At 40.9% G+C, this 21,425-nt stretch overlaps 1 protein-coding gene across 5 annotated transcripts in view; it reads left to right on the top strand.

Annotated features, from left to right (window-relative positions):
- ATRNL1 (attractin like 1) overlaps positions 1 to 21,425 on the top strand; it is a 566,124-nt gene that overhangs the window by 120,934 nt on the left and 423,765 nt on the right. For all 5 annotated transcript variants that reach the window (XM_084800216.1, XM_084800215.1, XM_084800217.1 and 2 more), the window contains exons 20-21: positions 628 to 721; positions 11,416 to 11,468. In XM_084800216.1, coding sequence (XP_084656342.1) covers positions 628 to 721; positions 11,416 to 11,468 — 147 coding nt within the window. The remainder of the gene's footprint in view (positions 1 to 627; positions 722 to 11,415; positions 11,469 to 21,425) is intronic.

Raw genomic sequence — 21,425 nt, 5'->3', positions numbered from 1 at the left:
CTGGAGGTGTGCACTGTGTGTTCTCTCACACACGTGGGGACTGGAGGTGTGCACTGTGTGTTCTCTCACACACGTGGGGACTGGAGGTGTGCACTGTGTGTTCTCTCACACACGTGGGGACTGGAGGTGTGCACTGTGTGTTCTCTCACACACGTGGGGACTGGAGGTGTGCACTGTGTGTTCTCTCACACACGTGGGGACTGGAGGTGTGCACTGTGTGTTCCCTCACACACGTGGGGACTGGAGGTGTGCACTGTGTGTTCTCTTACACACGTGGGGACTGGAGGTGTGCACTGTGTGTTCTCTCACACACGTGGGGACTGGGGCTGTGCCCTGTGTATCTCCCATGTGCTGGGATTAGGGGTGTGCACCGCTACACCTGCTATCTTTTTAAGCAATTACCTCATCTGTGCTGTACCAGATTACAGAGGCACAAAGGAGCACTAGAGGATCATTTAGGGACATGGCAGATGTGTGACACTCAGATTTTAAAGAGTTTTGTGAAGTTTTCGCATAGGTGAATTTAGTTTCCTATAATTAAAAATAACACATGACAGGAAGGAACAGCCTCATGAAGTAAGATGATAATAATATAATATTTAACACTCTGGTGCTTTTGACTTTCAGCTTGCACATGCAGTGGCCATGCAAATGTTTGTCATCTGAACACAGGAAAGTGTTTCTGCACAACCAAAGGAATAAAAGGTGACCAATGTCAATTGTAAGTACAAAGAAGTATTTTTGGAATTTTTATGGATTTTGTGCTATAAAACTAAATTTTTTGTTTTGCTTTTGAATGTTAACATTATGTTAGTTAAGCTTACAGTATTGTGATTTCATTTACATATTATCAATTCTTTTGAAAAACTATTTAAAGCTGACCGTCACAGAGGCTGCAAGGCAGAGCCTGTAGAACCAGCTGACAGGATCGCTGTTTCCACATGTTCATTACACAGGAACCCAGTGCTTTGTTCTCAGTACTTTATGAGTGACTTTTCTTGTATCAGTTATTAATAATTATTACCTTCCAAATGTTCATGTACATTATATTAAAATCAGATTTCTATGGTTTCATATTAACTAGGTACATGTCTAAATTATAAACATCTAAAATTTTTATTAGATGACTTTGACTAGAACTCTCAAGTTCAGAGAAGCCTTGTGTAGCCCGGGAGTCTCTTCACTTTAATCCCTTCAGCTAAAAGTAAAGCCAAAGCCGGCGGCTCTCACACTAGTGCCTATCGGGGGGCTGGCCACACGGGCCCCACATGTGAGGAACCAGACCCCCGGCTTACCCTCTGTGAGAACGGTGCCTCTGACGTTTCGCAACAGTAACACATGCGTTTTAAGTAGAGCTGCTAGAGCTGCACAGGCACCATGCTTAGGAGAGTTTAAGGCTGGGATGTGACCATCTTAGTAATTTTCTGAGAAGAGCCCTAACTCATGTACACTTTACAGCATCCTCGCCCACCCCCTCACGCCGCGTGCCGCGTGTAAGCATCATTATTTTGTGACGGCCGTGAAGGCAATATCCATAGATCCAGGTTATGGCGTTAGTGACAAAAGCAAAATGTTAGCTGCCACCAATGTTGCTTAGGAGCTGCAAGGATTACAGTTTTTCATAGTGTTTTAAATATATAGGTCTATAATAGTTACTTCTTTTGTAATTGTCATCTTAAGAACATGCTTTTATTCTTAGATAAAGGATAGCAATATTTTTATGTACTTATGAGCTGAGAAGCTCAGCTAAATTCTGGTCATAGGTCAAGCAAACTATTTTATCTAAAATTCATAGTTTTGAATGACAAAATACACTTTGCCTTTGATATCATTTTTGCATTTTTAAACAGGATTTGTAAGGAATAGTTTGTAGATAGTATATCTAGGTATGAGTCTGTTCGGTACTTTGTTTTTGCGTGCGAGTGCCTTCATTTATTTATTTTAACTGAAAATAGGTTCTTCTCTCATACAATACACCCCAGGCACAGTTATCCCTCCTCCCACTCCAACCAAACAACCCTCTCCCCAGACCCACGTCCCCTCTGTTTCCCTTCGGAAAAGAGCAGGCCTCCAATAGATAACAACCAAACATGACAAAACACAATACGATAAGACAAGGCAGCCCAACAGGAGGGAAGGAGCCCCAAGAGCAGGCCAAAGAGTCCGAGACACACCTGTTCTTACTGTGGGAGTCCCAGAAAAACACCAAGATTATGGCTGTGACACGCCTGATGAGGACCTGTGTAGATCCTTGCAGGCCCCATGCTTGCAACGCCAAAGTCCCTGAGAGCCACGTGAGCCCTGCTTAGTTGTTGGCTCCGTGGCCGTGTTCTCCTGGAGTCCTCTCTCCCCTCTTGCTCCTACAGTGTTTCCTCCCCCTCTTCCGCTGGGTTCCCTAATCTCTTAGTGAAGGACCTGGTGGAGACCTCCAATTTAGACTCTCTCTCTGCAGAATGTCAGGCTGTGGGTCTCTGCACCCGCTCTATCAGCTGCTAGAGGAAATGTTTCTGTTTATAACAGACCAGGCACTGCACCGATGCATGAGTATAGCAGAAAAGCATTAGAAATTGGCTCATTGATTTGTTTTCAATTGTGTTTGGTTTTATTATAGGTATGTCATATCATATTGTATCATATTGTACCATGCCATACCATACCATACCATACCATACCGTACCGTACCGTGCCGTACCATACCATACCATACCATACCATACCATACCATGCCATGCCGTACCATACCATACCATGCCATACCATACCATGCCATACCATACCATGCCGTACCATACCATACCATACCATACCATACCATACCATGCCATGCCGTACCATACCATACCATACCATACCATACCATGCCATGCCGTACCATACCATACCATACCATACCATACCATGCCGTACCATACCATACCATACCATACCATACCATACCATACCATACCATGCCGTACCATACCATACCATACCATACCATACCATACCATGCCATGCCGTACCATACCATACCATACCGTACCATACCATATCATGCCGTACCATACCATACCATACCATACCATACCGTGCCATACCTTACCATACCATGCCGTACCATACCATACCATACCGTGCCATACCATACCGTACCATACCATACCATACCATACCATACCATACCGTACCGTACCATACCGTACCATACCATACCATACCATGCCGTACCATACCATACCATACCGTACCGTACCGTACCATACCGTACCATACCATACCATACCATGCCGTACCATACCATACCATACCGTGCCATACCATACCATGCCGTACCATAACATGCCGTACCATACCATACCATACCATACCGTGCCATACCATACCATACCATACCATACCATACCATACCATACCATACCATACCAGTGCTTGCAGAGTGGCCATCTGTCCTAGCATCAGCCTGGGCTGTTTAGGGATCTCCATGGGACCCCCAGGTCAACAAGTCAACTCAGTATAAGCTGATCACACGGCTGGAGTCCTCACTAGGGTCACCTGGTCACACGGCTGGAGTCCTCACTAGGGTCACCTGGTCATACAGCTGGAGTCCTCACTAGGGTCACCTGGTCACACGGCTGGAGTCCTCACTAGGGTTACCCTCATAGACTCCAGGAAGTTTTCACCTCACGAGGTTTCTAAACCACTCACCGAATGTCCCCTATGTCCAGTTGTCTCTCCCTGCACTTCCTCCCTCCATCCCTCCACAACTTGGTCCTTCCTGCTCCCATCTCCACATGCCCAGTGTTTGCTTGCAAAATCGATTTCCCCTTTCCTGGAAGATCCATGGCCCCCTTAGAGCCTTTCTCTTTATCCAACCTCTCAGGATCACTGGATTGTAGCTTGGTTATCATTTGCTTAGCAGCTAGTGTCCACTTATAAGTGAGTACAGACCATATTTGTCTTTCTGAGTCTGGATTACCTCACCCAGAATGACCTTTTCTAGTTGCATTCATTTGCCTATAGAGATTATGATGTTTTCCCCCACTTTTCAAAGCTGAATAATACTCCACTGTATAAATGTACCACATTGTCTTTATCCATTCTTTGACTGAGAGACATCTAGGTTGTTTCCAGTTTCTGGCTATTATGAATAAAGCTGTTATGAACATAGTTGAGCAAGTGTCGTTGTGGTACGGTGGAGTGTCTTTTGGGTATATTCCCAGGAGTGGTATAGCTGGGTCTTGAGGTAGATCGATTCCCAATTTTATGAGGAACAGGCATTTTGATTTCCATGTGGTTGTGTAAGTTTGTACTCTCACCAGCAGTGGAGGAGTGCTCTCTTTGCTCCACATCCTCGAGAGAATGAGCTGTCATTGTGTTATTTATCGTAGCCATTCTGATAGGCGTAAGATGGAATCTCAGAGTAGCTTTGATTTGCATTTACCAACTCAAAAAAAACCAGGAACCCTCCTATATGCAAATAGCAAATGGACTGAGAAAGAAATCCAGAAACAACCCCTTTCACAATACCCTCAAATAATATAAAATATCTTGATAATGTAAAATATAAAATAACTCTAACGAGGCAAGTGAAAGACTTGTATGATTAAGAGCTTCAAGTCTCTGAAGAAAGAAATTGAAGAAGATATCAGAAGATGGAAAGATCTCCCATACTCATGGATCAGTAGCATTAACATAGTAAAAATGACCATCTTACTGAAAGCAATCTACAGGTCCAGCACAATCCCCGTCAAAATGCCAACACAATCTTACAGACTTTGAGAAGACAATTCTCAACTTTATATGGAAAAATTAAAAACCCAGGATAGCGAAACTGATCTGGAAATTCCTAGAACTTCCAGAGGTATCTCCTCCCCTGACTCCAAGCTGCACTACAGAGCTTTAGTAATAAAGACTGCATGGCATCAAAACAGACTCATTGATCAGTGGAATCGAATCAAGGATCCTGACACAAGTCTACACACCAATGGACACCTGATCTTTTTGTAAAGGAGCCAGAAATGCACAATAGAATAAAGAGCACATCTTCAACAAATATTGCTGGCCTAACTGGATGTCTTCATGTAGGAGATGCAAATAGATCCATATCCATCACCCTGCACAAGGTCTAAGTGAACCAAAGACCTCAACATAAAACCAGGCCCACGTAACCTGACAGAAAAGGAAGCGCGCAGGAGACAGCTTCCTGAACAGAACACCAATAATGCAGGCACAAGGTCAACAATTAATAACTGGGACCTCACGAAACTGAAAGGCTTCTGTAAGGCAAAGGACACCATTGATAGGACAGAACAGCCACCTACAGAATGGGAAATGGGTTTTACCCACTCTAGATCTGATAGAGTGGTCTAATATGCAAAATATATAAAAATTCAAAAACTAGATATCAGAAAATCAAATAATCCAAATAAAAATGGGGTCTAGATCTAAACAGAGAATTCTCAGTGGAGGAATATCAGATGGCTATTCAGTACATTTCAGACTTTTGAATGGGGGCAATAAAAATGAGGTCAGCATTTTAAAAACAATTATTTGCTGTATAGTAGTTATACTAGAAAATGCTTCTATTAGGAAGCAGGCATAGTCATCTGAGTATGCAAATAGTGGTTAAATTAGTGCTTGATATTAGTCAGGAAAATTGATAACATGATTTTTTCCCAGAGCACCTTTCATGGTATTAGTGTCCTACCACCACAATGAGACAGTCCGATTTTTTATGTTAGTGACTTAGAATAACCGTGAATCCTCCCTTCCCCGCATAGATTCCACTTGCCTTTATGGCATCAAATGTCACGTGTTTTTGTAAACTTCCCAAATGGATGTTCTTTTCCTATCCAAGCCATTGGTTGCACTGGCCATGATTTGCATATACCCTTTATTTGTATTAACTGTTTTGTTGGCTCCTGGGGTTGAAGAAGGTCCCAGCACAGGGTGCTTGAGTTGGCGTTTGAAGGAGGAATAACATTTTTATGGAATAAGAGGACAGCAGACAGAAGTGGAAACAGTGTAGGGAAGAGTAATACACAAAAGTGAACGTGGCCTCAGTGTTCCCAGTGTCTGCTCCTGGGTGTACAGACCTGGAGGGGATGTTGCCTTCACCCTTGTAAACTGACTAAAGAGAGAAAAGCTTCATAAAATACAAATATTTAACCCTAACCCTTGATAATTGATTAAAGAAGGGCAAAAGCTTTGTAAGATACAAATCCTTGAGTTAACTGAAACGCAAAACACCTGTAAAATGATTTTTTAAAAAAATCTAAAAATAGGAGAGAAAAAAGGGCAGGAGTTGCTGACAGACACGCAGCAGCAGCCTTACTTTCAGTTAGTTTTTGGCAGCGTGGGGCTTTGTGGGCAGTGGGCATTGCTAGGGCATCTGATGGCCTCTTTTCGAACCTCCTATATTGATACTACTGGTTTCTAACGGGGGAGGGGAGAGAAGAGATGGTTTGAAAAGGTTTTTTTCTTCATCAAAGACAGGCTTTCACTATGTTGCTCTGGGTGGCCCAGAACTCAGTATGTAGACCAGGATAGTCTAAAACTCAAGAGACCTTGGGTTCCGACTTCTTCCTCCCCGTGTGGAGAGTGACAGTGTGAGCCAGCACATTCAGCTTGAGAGAAGAGAAGATCGTGCAAAGCAATAATAATTATGATTAAAGTATCCATTTATCTGGGCTCAGCTATGCAGTGAATTTAAGGCCAATCTTGGTGTCCCTATCTCAACAATGGAGTACCCAGAAACAAAGCTGACCACAGCCTGTTGAAAAGGATGGAAATAAGTGAGTATATACCATTTGAGTCTTTCTGCTTCTGGGTTAACTCACTCATTATGATCATTTCTAGCTCAATCCATTTATCCACAAATTTCGGGAATTCCTTGTTTTTAATAGCTGAATAGTATTCCATAGTGTATATGTACCACAGTTTCTTTATCCATTCTTCTATTGAGGGACACTTAGGCTGTTTCCATGTTCTGGCTATTATGAATAAGGCTGCTATGAACATGGTTGAGTAAATTTTCTTGTTGTGTGCTGGAGCATCTTCTGGGTATATTCCAAGGAGTGGAATAGCTGGGTCTTGAGGAAGCTCTATTCCCATTTTTCTGAGATAGCACCAGATAGATTTCCAAAGTGGTGGTACTAGTTTGCATTCCCACCAACCTTAAACCCCTACCCAGATCTAGCCAATGGACGGAACACTCTCCACAGTAGAGTGGAGAGTGGGATATTACTTTCTCACATACTCTGGTGCCTCACCTTTGACCATGTCCCCTGGAGGGGGAGACCTGATGGCACTCAGAGGAAGGACAGCAGGTTACCAAGAAGAGACTTGATACCCTATGATCATATAGAGGGGGAGGTAATCCCCCTCAGGAACAGTCATAGGGGAGGGGAGTAAGGGGAAAATGGGAGGGAGGGAAGAATGGGAGGATACAAGGGATGGGATAACCATTGAGATGTAACAAGAATAAATTAATAAAGGAAAAAAAATACCTAACAACAACAACAACAACAACAACAACAACAACAACAACAAAGAAAAGGATGGAAAACACTCATGTTGTCACGGCAACGACAGTTCTCAGTCTGTTATCCCAAGATAATTAGTCCTGAAAAATGGTAACTTTAATAAGGCAAAAGTAACTACTGAACTCAACAGACAGTTCTCCATAGAAGAATTACAAACGGCCAGGAAACGCTTGTCAAAGCATTAGCATCCTTAGCCATCAGACGAACCTGAGGGTCCACCTCACACCAGGAGCTCTTGTCCAGAAACTCGTGGTAGCAAATGCTGGCAAGGGTGTGGAGGAAAAGGAACCTGTGTTTACTGCTGACGGCAGTGTAACCTTGTGTAGCACGGAGGACAGTCATGTTTGCCAGATTAGCCTACCTTTGCTAGATGAGCCTGGTCTGGTCTTTTTTTGATTTTCTAATAAAAGAACATTGCTTTAGAGAGATTGGAAGTGTATTTTAATATCTTTAAGGTGTCAAATATAAAAATAGCAAGCACATGGCTAAAATGCATCCAAAGTATAATATTACTTAGCCTACTTTTCAGCTTAATTTTTCATTATTAACATACATTTGCATTATAATATAATATAATTCCTCTTCTAATGAACTCGTCTATAAAAAAGACTTTTCATAGGTTTCTCTAACCTTTCTAAAACTTAATTTAAATATGAAGCTCCTCTATTTAGTTACTTTTGTATTTATATTTCACCTTAACTTAAAAATTTTTTTTAGATTAATGTATTTATAACATTTCCTCTTCCCCTGTTCTCCCTCTAGACCCTCCTGTATGCCACTCTTTGTTCACGTTCAAACTTACGGCCTCTCTTTCACTGTTATTGCACACACACACATACACACACATGCGCGCGCGCACACACACACACACACACACACACACGTTTCTAAATACAACTTGCTCAGCCTGTGTGATATTACTTGTAGTATGTTTCATGGCTGACCACTGGTGTTGGTTAACCCATTGGTGGGCTCTTCCCTGGGGAGACAGTTTTGTCTGGCCTCTGCATTTCTCGTGTGGAGTCCCTTGTGTAGGGTTGAGGCCTTGTGAACTCTTCTCTGCCTTGTTTCACAGTTTTATGCCACCTTGACATAAACTAGATTCCCGTGGGGGAAGGGAGCCTCCGTTGAGAAAGTGCCTCCATAAGACCAGGCAGTAGGGTATTTCAAAGCTTGTGAGCCTGGCTGGCATTTGTTAAACGCTGAATGCTTAGAAGATTGTCTTTCATGGAATCACATTATGGGTGGCGTCACCTGGGCTGGTGGCCCTGAGTTCTATATGGAAGCAGGCTGAGCAAGCCAGGGGGGCAAGCAGTGCCCTCCCATGGCCTCGCCTCAGCAGCTGCCTCCAGGTGTGCGCTCTGTTTGAGATCCTGTGCGGACTTCCTTTCATGACGAGCAGGGATGAGGAAGCGTGAGCCAATTAAACCCTTTCCTGCGGAAGTTGCTTTGGTGGTGGTGTATGTAATACTCCCCTGTACTGAGGCAGTCATCACTCCCACGTGCCCACTGTGTGCTTGTGAAGGTCACGCTTGAGCAGTTGTCTTGGTGACACGGTACGGTGAAGTGTCGGACAGTAGTGGACGGCTCGGCTAAAGCGAACCCCCGATCTTCTGGCTCTTACAGCCTTTGTACCCCCCTTTTCACAGTGTTCCCTGGTTACAGTTCCTCTGGTGCACGCATTCTGTACAATTTATTTTGCACATGAATTTCAAGAAATAAGATTATACAGATCAACACTGTATGTCTGTCTGACCTGATAGTTTTGTTCTGGACATGAAAACAAAAATAAAAAAATCATAATTTCTCTGCTGTCATAGGTAATTATATTTTGACGTCTTTGACTTAGAGTTTGTGTGTCTGAGTCTCCATATGTATTCATTTGTAATGTAATGAAAGCCCAGAACTCCAGCTCTTGATTTTCGATCATATTAGTCCATTCTGCTTGAGTCTGTTGATTTAGAGAAAAACTTTTCTCAACGCAACTGAGCGAGCCTGTGTATGTGTGCACAAATATGAATGTGTGATACATGCACATGCATACGTGTGTGCTCACGTATGCATGTTTGTGAGTGTGCACTTATGTGCAGGCCAGGGGCTGAGAATGGATGGACTCTGAGGGCAACTTTTAATTTTTTTCTTTTTAAAATTTTTTAATTAATTTATTCATATTACATCTAAATTGTTAGCCCATCCCTTATATCCTCACATTCCTCCCTCCCTCCCGCTTCCCCCCTACTCCCTTCCCCTATGTCTGCGACTGAGGGGGACCTCCTCCCCCTCTATATGCTCATAGGGTATCGAGTCTCTTCTTGGTGACCTATTATCCTTCCTCTGAGTGCCGCCAGGCCTCCCCCATCCAAGGGACATGGTCCAATATGGGGCACCAGAGTTTGTGTGAAAGTCAGATCTCCTTCTCCACTTAATGGTGGAGAATGTCCTGTCCATCGCCTAGTCTGGATAGGGGTTCGAAGTTTACTGCCTATATTTTCCTTGGCTGGTGCCATAGTTTGAGGAGGACCCCAGGGCCCAGACCTGCCTGTAGTTTTCCAGGACCCTCTGGATCCTTCTATTTCCTCATTTTCTCAGGCTTCTCACACCTAAAGTCCCAATAGGATGTCCTCCCCTCTTACCCACTTTCCTGGTAGGTAAAGTTTTTCTTGGGGACGTACCCCTTGGACTAGTGTCTCCATATAAGTGAGTATATACCATTTGACTCTTTTTGCTTCTGGGTGAACTCACTCATTATGATAATTTCTAATTCAATCCATTTGTCCACAAATTTCGGGAATTCCTTGTTCTTAATAGCTGAGTAGTATTCTATAGTGTAAATGTACCACAGTTTCTTTATCCATTCTTCTACTGAGGCTGTTTCCATGTTCTGGCTATTATGAATAAGGCAGCTATGAACATGGTTGAGCATATGTCCCTGTTGTGTGGTAGTGCATCTTCTGGGTTTATTCCAAGGAGTGGAATAGCTGGGTCTTGAGGAAGCCCTATTCCCATTTTTCTGATAAAGCACCAGATAGATTTCCAAAGTGGTTGTACTAGTTTGCATTCCCACCAGCAATGAAGGAGTGTTCCTCTCTCTCCACATCCTCGCCAGCATGTGGTGTCAGTTGAGTTATTGATCTTAGCCAGGCCTTAATGTCAACAATTAATAAATGGGACCTCATGAGGCTGAGAAGCTTCTGTAAGGCAGGTGACACTGTCAAGAGAACAAAGTGACAGCCTACAGACTGGAAAAAGATCTTCACCAACCCTTCATCTGACAAAGGTCTAATATCCAAAATATATAAAGAACTCAAGAAATTAAACACCACCAAACCAAATAACCCAATAGAGAAATGGGGCTCAGAACTAAACAGAGAATTTTCAACAGAGGAATATCAAATGGCGGAGAAACACTTAAAAAAAATGCTCGACCTCCTTAGTCATTAGAGAAATGCAAATCAAAACGACACTGAGATTCCATCTTACACCCATCAGAATGGGCAACTTTTTAAAAATAAACGTTCATTGTTGTATGAAATAGAATATTTTAATTTCAAATAATATTACAATGAAGAAAATAGGGTTTTATGATTGTTATGGTTTTTCTTCTACTTAAAACTGTCTGTGTCTCTATTCAGACTTTTGTGAACTTATATTGTGAGTGGGGAGAAGTGCCTCTCCTGAAGCTGCGGGTCGGACTCTGTGTCTGACCAATGCTAGGTTCTGTTGTCTATGTGGATTTTATTACTTTTCACAAACATTTTCTATTCACTCATGCCTACTTATTTTTAGTTTTTTTACAATTATTTTGGAAATTTATTTTTAAAAATTCATTTATGTGATACAGTTTTAACATTTTACATTACTTAAAGTGAATAAATCTTTTATGTTTTTACAGATGTGACTCTGAAAATCGCTATGTTGGTAACCCACTCAGGGGCACATGTTATTGTAAGTATTTTAATGTTTTCTTTGACAGTAATTGATCTATATTGTTAACTTTAGATAAATGAATACCTATGGTTTCGTTACTATTTAAGTTATTCTGGTCCACATACTTATAATTTTACTTTAATTTTTTGAGATTATATTCATAACATTCCTATAGCTTGTAGGAAGTTATACTTTATACTCCCATATTTGTCTTTTGCTTAGAAAGCTAATTAATGTCTATTTGCAGTATTCTCTTAAGTGCTTGGTGCATGTTTCGACACTGAACAGTAAGATAATAATATATTCTGTCAGAAACAAAATGTATGGTTCAAACAAACTTCCATAATTTTAATGTAGTACTTAACATTTTTTGAAGAAATGCAATTTTATGATAGGCTATTTACAAGGGACAGCTCTGACCGTCCCCTAGGTCGATGCTTCCATTTGATTGCTTAGCTTCGTTAGAATCATTTCCAAAATGATTTCGGAAATGGTCGTCGCATCGGGGTCTCAGTCCTCCGTGTCTCTCAATGTGTTTACACAGTCAGCCTTTCAATCCTAGCTGTTCTGGTAGTTATGCAATGAAATCTAATTTATTTTATTTGCCTTTCATTCATCACTAACAATCGTGGCAATCTTTTAACACATAAATGTTTATTGTGTCACTTGAAGTGTTTGACTTTTTCTAAGTGATTTATTTTCATGGTTGTTTGCATCTGCTTTCTATTGCTGTGTTAAAACGCCACGTGTGTGGGGAAAGGGGAAAGCGCCATCACTGAGTGAAGTCAGGGCAGGAACTCAGGCAGGAAGCTGCGGAGAGCCCAGCTGCTTCCTTGACTTGTTCAGCTGCAGGGCTGGGTCAGGGTGCTTTCCTATGAGCTGGGATCAGCGCCCCCTAGGAGTGGAGGTGCGCACGGTGGCCGGGCCCTCTCACATCAGTCACCGCCAGGAGAACTCCAAGACTCCCAGAAGAGTCAGCACTTGGAGGCATTTTCTTAGCTGAGGTTTCTTCTTCCCAGGTGACTTTAGTTTGCCTCAATGGGCGTGCAAACCAACTAAGCGGCATTAGGTCTTAAAGATCCTTTTTCCACGTAGAAGTTATGTATCACATGTATAGTTGGCAAACGTTCTTTCTTAGTTTATGTTTGTCAGAAATCCTTCATAAAGCATGTGCTGCATGTCTTGATATGCCTCAACCCTTTAAAAAGTAGTTTTCTCAAAAGGCAGATTCTGTTTGTAAATTCTTTTTATACAATATATTTTGATCCTACTGTCCCTGCTTATGTAATTCATGTTAGTTCCTTTCTCTCCTCCCTTCTCGGAAAAAAAAATACCAAAATACGTCCCCTACCACAATCCAACAAAATGAAACCAAGAAGAGAAAGAAAAAAAAATCCAAATCAAAACAAAAAGCCTCAAACCAAAAGCAAACTGGGGCATTTGTTTTGTGTCTCTACTTCAAGGCAGGCCCCCCGGAGTGTGTAGTACCCAGAGCACTCACTCCATTGGAGAAAACAGATTTTTTGTTTTGTTTCCCAGCAGGCATCAGTTACAAATAGCTTCTGATTAGAGGCGGGGCTTTGTGCCCACTTCCCTTCTCAGTGCTGGGGTTTTAAAACTACTTAGAGATTCATCCCAATACCAGTCAGAACAGCCAAGATCAACAAAGCAAATGGCAGCACGTGCTGTTGGTGGTGGGTGCAGGCGCGTAGGTGTGGCTTGTGGGAGCATGCACAGGGGACAGCCCTGTGGAACTCAGGCACAGGCTCCTCTGGGAGCCCCAGATCCTGCTGTGCCACTTTTGGGCATGAATGGAGAGTGAGAACGGTGCATTTCCCAGGCGGGATGCTATTCAGCTGTTAAGAATAAGTAAAGTTTCAGGTAAGTGGATAGAGCTTGAAACAGTTGTCCCAAGCGAGGTAATCCAGGCCAGAAAAAGACAAGTGTAGCACTTGAAGTCAAATGAAAGGCAGTTTTGTTTGTTTTCCTAGGCAGGGTTTCTTTGTGTAGCTCTGGCTGTCCTGGACCTAGCTCTGTAGATCAGGCTGGCCTTGAGCTCATAGAGATCTGCCTGCCTCCGCCTCCTAAGGGCTAGGATTAAAGGCCTGCGAACAAGGCGTTTTTAATTTAAATGAACTTCAATTTACAAATTTGGCATTCTGAGAAATGTCTGTAAGACACTTGTTGGCATTTATATTAGGATTTTGCCCAGTTTTTTGGGGTGGATTTGAGTGAATTGACATTTTTACTATAGTAGTCTTTACTGATAGAAATGTCATTTTTTTATTTTTAATTTTCTTTCATTTATTTTAGCAATGTTTTATGGTTCTAATTGTATATGTCTTTCACTCCCCTATTGTTTTTTTAAAAATTACATGTATTATCTGTAGGCCCAGCTAGCAACCAATTAAGACACAGACACCTGTTATATTTTAAAATAGCCTTAGTTAACCTGGGGCAGGGCAGGTATCAATTCTCTAAACTACCTCCCATAGTGGGGCAGGCATGGATCCAATAACCTCTATTAAGCTACCTCCCATCCATAATCCCAAGTACTTGCTCATGTTCTTCATCTGGGCCGGATTCTCCATCCATGCCACCAGCCATGTGCTTCTCCTCCAGTTAACCCATGGCGGCCTTCCTCTCCTCTCCTCAGGTCTCTCTCCTTCCTCCTCGTGGTGGTCTCTTTTCTTCCCAGAATTCCTCTCTTTCCAAGCTCTACCTATCTCCTGCCCTGCCCAGGTGGCATGGCTTTTTTATTAAGCAGAAGAGGGGTCACACGGACAGCAAACTAATTAGCATCAAAATACATCAGACCATCCCTCCAACACTCCCCACCCCTTTCTTGGTCAGATTTATCCCTGTGTTGGCTGTTTTATGTGGGATCTGGGGCTTGAACTCAGGTCTTCCTGCTTGCACTTTACTGTCCACCCTTTCCCGAGTCCTGCGTTGTCCACGTCAGCGTTAGTGTGTCCGCCGACTGTCCTCGTGTGCTCTGACATGATAACATTCACACACATCCTTGTTCAAGAAGCAGTTACACTACATTTTCTTTGTATCAAACCGTGCCACTTCCTTCCTATCCTAGGAAGTTATAACATTTGTTTCTGAACACATTTATTTATTTATTTATTTATTTTCTATTACCAAATAGTAAATTTCATTATTGGATTTTCTAACACTAAACTTTTTGTTCTGGAGTAAATCACACTTTTAAGTAATATTACTTCAATATTGGAAATTATTTCCTGTTTACAGTTTACATAGGATTATTTAAATATCAGTGAATATAGTTTATCTTTTTGTATGTTGTTTTCTTAGTTCTTGATTATGTTTTATCTTTACATGCATAGTTTTGAATTGTGGGATTAGCTTTTATGAATGAATTTGAAAGATTGCTTTAAAAAGCAATACTTGTGAAATGCTATATGAATTTGTTTGTTTGGTTGGTTTTTTTTTTTTTTTTTTTTTTGTCATTTTGGTTGGGAGCTTAGCCTTTAATAGCTGAGCCATCTCTTCAGGACATGGTGGGCTTAGTAAAGAGTAATCATTTAATTCCTATCTTTGTGGTGCTTTTAAATAGTTTGTTAAAAGATTTTTTTATGTATTTACTATTTATCTATTTACACAATCAATCTTGAGTTTTGCTCTCTTTGCTGACTTTGTTTTCTAGCTCATCAATTTTTCATTTTCAAATATCCTTTTTTTTTTTACTCCTTGAGTGGTGAGTTCTGAGCTCCCACCCCAATATTTTGTTGCTGATTTGCCTATATTTGGTATAAGATTTTTTTACTGACATTATTATCTCCAGAGTTTATGATTTCAATATTTTACCTTTATATGATTTTCTAAGCTTGTAAATAAGTACATTCTTATATTTTCTACTTTTATTGATAACGTAGCAAACACCCCAAATCTTATTATTGTGCTGGTGTTCACTGTGACACACCTGATAGTGTTTGGCAGTGATTTATTTTCCCAGCTGGAGGAGGCCATGGTACCAAGGGAGCTCAGTGGTCAGGGGCGGGCCGGGGTACTGCTGGGCAGCTGGAAGAGCTCTGATACCTTATTCAGAAGAAGGAGCCATCAGGTGCAAAACAGTGAACTGAGGCTGAGAGACGCTGGGCTTGAGGCTTAAGAGGTTTAGATTTGATTGAAGAGAAACATTTCCGTGTGTGCCTTCATCTTGAGTGTGCACTGCATGTATGTTTGCAACTGCTCTCATGTTCTTAGCACATGGGTGATCTGTGTGCCAAGTCTAACTAGCAAGGTGGCACAAAGTTTGTTACTCCAAATCCTCTTATGTTTCTTTCTTTTTGGTTGTTGTTGTTGTTGTTGTTGTTTTTTTTTTTTGGTTTTGACTCATTTCATTTAGCATAGTAATCTTCAATCATATTCATTTTTCTGAAATGTCATGCTATCATCATCTCTATAGCTGAATAAAATACTATTTGTTGTATCTATGTACCGTATTTTCTTAACTCTAAATAGGAAAAAAATAAATATTTTCTATGTGAAACAACAAAAAAGGAAATTGGAAAAAAAGAGGCCAAGGGAACATAAATATATAATTGTAAAACACATAAAAAAGCATAGAAAGCAGTTTTTGTCTAAGTAAATATGACAAATATTGCTCCAGCAGCGTGAGAAACAGCTCACAGAGGGAACCAGGCGTGGAGACTGTGAACCATGAAGGAAATGATAGTGAGTGCTAAAATCTGCAAAACTGGCGTGACTGCCACATTGTAAAGTCTGCGTCGTTCAGCAATTAATGTTTGCTGACTCATCAAGCTATTTAAAGTGAGGTGCATAGTTTAAAATGAATTGATTATGATAGCAAGAAAAAAATCACATCTTTTCCAAGAAAATTTGTGGGGTTAAGGAAAATAGCAGTGCAGCCTCTTTTGCATTATTACAACATTCTGGACACTCAAAGATTCACTGGCTCCAACCATATACTTACATTGGGGTAAAAATTATATGGAATTCATAAGTTATGAGACAACAAGGAGAAAATAAGCACCTAAACAATATGAGAGACTATGCGGAAAGTTGTGTAAAACAACATGGAAAGGAATGATGAAATTAGAATAGGAATGTGAAAATAAAGCCTGGCCCAAATTCTGATGATTGACTAATTTATTGTGACTGTGTAGGATGTTTTTTTATTTAAGTAATTTATTCAGATTACATCTCAATTGCTATCCCCTCACTTGTGTCCTCCCGTTCCCCCTCCCTCTTTCATCCTCTTCCCCTCCCCTAGGTCTGTGACAGAAGGGGACCTCCTGCCCCACCATAAGATCACAGCCTGTCAGGTCTCTTCCTGATAGCCTGCTTACTCTTCCTCTAAGTGCCACACAACCGTGGAGAACGTGCTGTCCATTGGCTGGATCTGCATAGGGGGTCTAGGTTTACTGCATGCATTGTCCTTGGTTGGTACAGCAGTTTGAGCTGAACCCCCCTGGGTCCAGATCTGCCAGCCTTAATGGTCTTCTTGTGGGTTTCTAGGACCCCTGGATCCTTCTGTTTCCCCATTCTACCATACTTCACTCACCTGGTGTCCCAATAGGAAGTCCAAGTATCTATCCCAATCTCCTGCTAAGTGAAGACTTTCAGGGGACATCTCTGTTGGGCTAGTGTCCAATTATAAGTGAGTATATGCCATGTGTATCTTTCTGGGTCTGGGTTAACTCACTCAGGCTGATCATTTCTAGTTCCATCCATTTGCCTGCAAATTTCAGGATTTCCTTGTTTTTAATAGCTGAGAGTATTCCATAGTGTAAATGTACCACAGTTCCTTTATCCATTCTTCAACTGAGGGACATCTGGGCTGTTTCCAGGTTCTGGCTATTATGAATAAGGCCGCTATGAACATGGTTGAGCATGTGTCCCTGTTGTGTGGTGGAGCATCTTTTGGGTATATGCCCAGGAGTGGAATATCTGGGTCTTGAGGAAGAACTATTCCCAGATTTTTGAAAAAGCACCAGATTGATTTCCAAAGTGGATGTACAAGTTTTCACTCCTACCAGCAATGAAGGAGTGTTCCCCTTTCTCCACATCCTCGCCAGCATGTGGTGTCGCTTGGGTTTTTGATCTTAGCCATTCTGATGGGTGTAAGGTAGAATCTCAGAGTCATTTTGATTTGCATTTCTCTGATGACTAAGGACATTGACCATTTCTTTAAGTGTTTCTCAGCCATTTGATATTCCTCTGTTGAGAATTCTGCTTAGTTCAGAGCCCGATTTCTTATTTGGGTTATTTGGTTTGGTGGTGTTTAATTTCTTGAGCCCTTTATATATTTTGGATATTAAACCTTTGTTAGATGTAGGGTTGGTGAAGATCTTTCCCAGTCTGTAGGCTGTCACTTTGTTCTGTTGTCAGTGTCTCCTGCCTTACAGAAGCTTCTCAGCCTCATGAGGTCCCATTTATTAATTGTTGACCTTAGAGCCTGGGCTGGTGGAGTTCTGTTCAGGAAGTTGTTTCCTGTGCTAGACTCTTCCCCACTTTTTTCTTCTAACAAATTTAGTGTCTCTGGTTTTATGTTGAGGTCTTTAATCCACTTGGACTTGAGTTTTGTACATAGTGACAAGTATGAATTTACTTGGATTTTTATACATGTAAACATCCAGTTAGACTAGCACTATTTGTTGAAGATGCTATCCTTTTTCCATTGAATAGATTTGGCTTTTTTTTTTTTGTCAAAAATCAAGTGCCCATATGTGTATGGATTTATCCTCCTATGTTTCTTGCTTATAATACTTGTACAAAAACAAATTTGTTCTCATGATTGATTAAGTTACGAGTTGCTAGAGTTCAAGTGGAGGGTGAATAGCATAGCCCTGGCTTCATTTCTTTTCTCCCTTTGTTGTTTTACTAGTGTATGCATTACTTTGTTTGTTTTAAATAGTTTTATCATTAATATCTTTAAAGGTGATAGGTTTTTACTGGATTTTTTTGAGATTATAAATTTATTTGTGTACAGCATATTTCAATTACAACTAGTGGCTTTTCTTTCTGTTGTTTCTTAGGTTTTATATGGACATATTTGTTCCCTATTTTTCTTAGAAATTATTCTTTTACTGTTTTGTGCAGATTTTGTATATACCAAATGGTGACTAGTTACAAGTATTAATATATTCTGTAGCTTATATTCCATTCATTATAAGTTTTAAATATATCAATGCTTGAGCCATTTATATTGAAAACTAAAATACTTTTTTTTTTTTTTTTGGGTCTTTTGAGACAGGGTTTCTCTGTGTAGCCTTGGCTGTCCTGGACTCGCTCTGTAGACCAGGCTGGCCTCGAACTCACAGCGATCTGCCTGCCTCTGCCTCCCGAGTGCTGGGATTAAAGGCGTGCGCCACCACCGCCCGGTCCACTAAAATACATTTAAATCAATGCTGTCTAATATAAGTATAGCTTGAGTCATAGGCAAAAGTAAATGGATAAGTAAAATCAATTCAAATAAAATATTTAACTCAACACATATAAAGTATTTTCAATATAAAATGTAATCAATATTTAAAGAGCATCAGTGGGGAAAAATCTATATTTCCTTTTGTGCTAAGTATTTGAAATACAGAGTGTATCCACTGTTAGTCCAAGCTGGCCCCAAACTCATTGCCTGAGCTTTGCTGGAGCTCTGGGGCTACGGGTGTTCCCACCATGCCTTGTGCTAAAGCAGATCATGTTGTATTTGCTTGGCATTGATCATTAACTAGCCCCAGTGCCGATTTATTGAAAAATTTCTCAAAATGCATGCAATGGCTTCCTTTCAGAAGAGTCGGAGAAATCGCCGTAGCACACTAGATGGCAGTGTTACCATCCTCAGCACAGCTCAGAGCGAGGAAACTTTGAGAGGGAATTGAAAGTAAACAAAAACTTTCTGGTCTTTGAGATTAGATCAGAATTTGAACTGCAAGTGGGCACTGTAACTTAAAGACCCTGAGTGCAGCGTGCTAACACAGCAGGGAGTAACTTAAAAACCTCAGTCAGGATATATGAGAAAGCTATCGGTCCCCATCGACATCGACTTACTGAATTTATCCTCGGTTATTTAAAAATACACTACTTTAAAGACACATGCATTTTGGTTACATGAATTTTAAAAATCATAAACAGTAACAAAAAGCCTTTTAAGCTTGAAGGAAAGACTGAGTGTATGAAAATTTCAGCTGCTGCATTTGCAAGCGTGCACTGATTAGTTTCATAAGGTCCCGCTGTGATCTGTGCATCTGTTCTTTACGTCCTGACCGAGCTGCGATGCTGCGCTTTACTCTGTTTCTCAACTAGCTTACATTTTGGTATGTTTTAGTTTTTTAACAAATGACTTATTTTTCGTTACTCTTATTGTAATTTAGAATTCAGGATAGCTTTTGAGATGCTAATGTGGTGCCTATGTTGAAAATTGTGACTTTTATATTTCAGCATTGCTTAGCTTCCGCTCGTGTGTTAGTGCTAACCCACCACCCTTAGGATGTACTCGTCTACCTAGTTAATGTGTAGGTCTTAGATGTAGAAACATTACTTAGAAGCATATGTATCTATATAAACCATATATATGTGTTTATATGGTGTAATATTCTTGTTTGAATATGAGGGGGGGGGAGACAGAGAGGCAGAGAGAAGGAGAATGAATATTTTTTTTTCCTGCACATCTCTCTGTGCACCACACGCACATCTTGTGCCAGGTACTTTATAAGAACAAGGAGAGCTCTTAACCACTGAGCCGATTCTCCAGCCTAAGAGAGAAAATTTTTAATACATTATCATAGCAGCCAGTTAAAGATACCAAATGTCAATCTTAGTGCCATAGAATGCTGCATCATATGAAACAGGGAACACATGAAACTTGAATTAGTCCTTACTTTTAACGAGACAATTCTGGGTTTTTTTTTTTTTTTTTTTCCTTTTAATATGAATGAAAGAGTTTTCTTGTTTTGGACTGTATGCTTTGTCTGCTTAATGCATTTCTTTTACTTGAACTTTAGAGAGCTTAATGTGAATTTCTCTTTGACTATGCTCTTATCTGTTTGCCTGGAACTGGAGTTGGTAGTGGACAGAGATCCAAGCTCTAATTATTACTATGGCTGTATTTTTTTTTTTAACCTTCTAGCAGTCAGTGAAGACACTGACATTTGTTATCTTTTAAAATAGCCTTGGTTCACCTGGGCAGTGCAGCTATTAACCCCCCAAACTACCCCCCATAGTGGGGCAGGTGTCCCATACCCTGCCCCAATCCCACGCCATCTGCTTCTAATAATTTCTACCGAGCTACCTCCTATGCATAATCCCAAATATTTGCTAGTGCTCATCATCTGGGCCAAACCCTCCATCACGCTGGCCATGTGCTTCTCCACTTAACCCATGGCGACCCTCTTTCTCCTGCTCTTCCTCCTCCGGTTTCTGACCACTTCCTCTTCCAATAACCTCTCAGTCCACCAGCTCAGGATCCTCAGCCACGCTCATCCCGTTTTCCCTGCCCAGGTGTGTTAGGTTTTTATTGGTCAAGCAGGAACAAGGTTTTAGGAAAGGTTACGAACACTTTGGGGTACACGAGCCAGACTAAGCCCCACACTACATATGAAGGGGAAATTTTGGTTTTATCAGAATCTTTAGTGCTTTAATCTGCGTATTCCTAAGCAGCCTAAATTTTCATCTGGCCGCAGCTTTTGTTACTTTTCTGCCACATTCTATTTTGGACTCATGCTTACAGGGTGTGAAGCTATTTCACGGTTGTACTTTCCTCATATAACGTGAAAAATTGGGTACACGGCATTGTGTTTTGATGGATCTCCACATGTACAATTAATTGTATGATGCTCATGGTAGGTCTAATGGTAGTACACACATGTAAATTATAAATAATAAATGAATAAATAAATAAATAAACAAATAAATAAATAAATAAGCACGCATGTTGCTAAATATATATGCTCACTGACTAGACCTGTTAAACAAAATGTTTGGAGGTCA

The sequence above is a fragment of the Acomys minous genome (assembly GCF_964271855.1).
Source record: "Acomys minous genome assembly, chromosome: 2".
Lineage (NCBI taxonomy): Eukaryota > Metazoa > Chordata > Mammalia > Rodentia > Muridae > Acomys > Acomys minous.
This window is presented reverse-complemented; position numbering and strand designations above follow the sequence as displayed.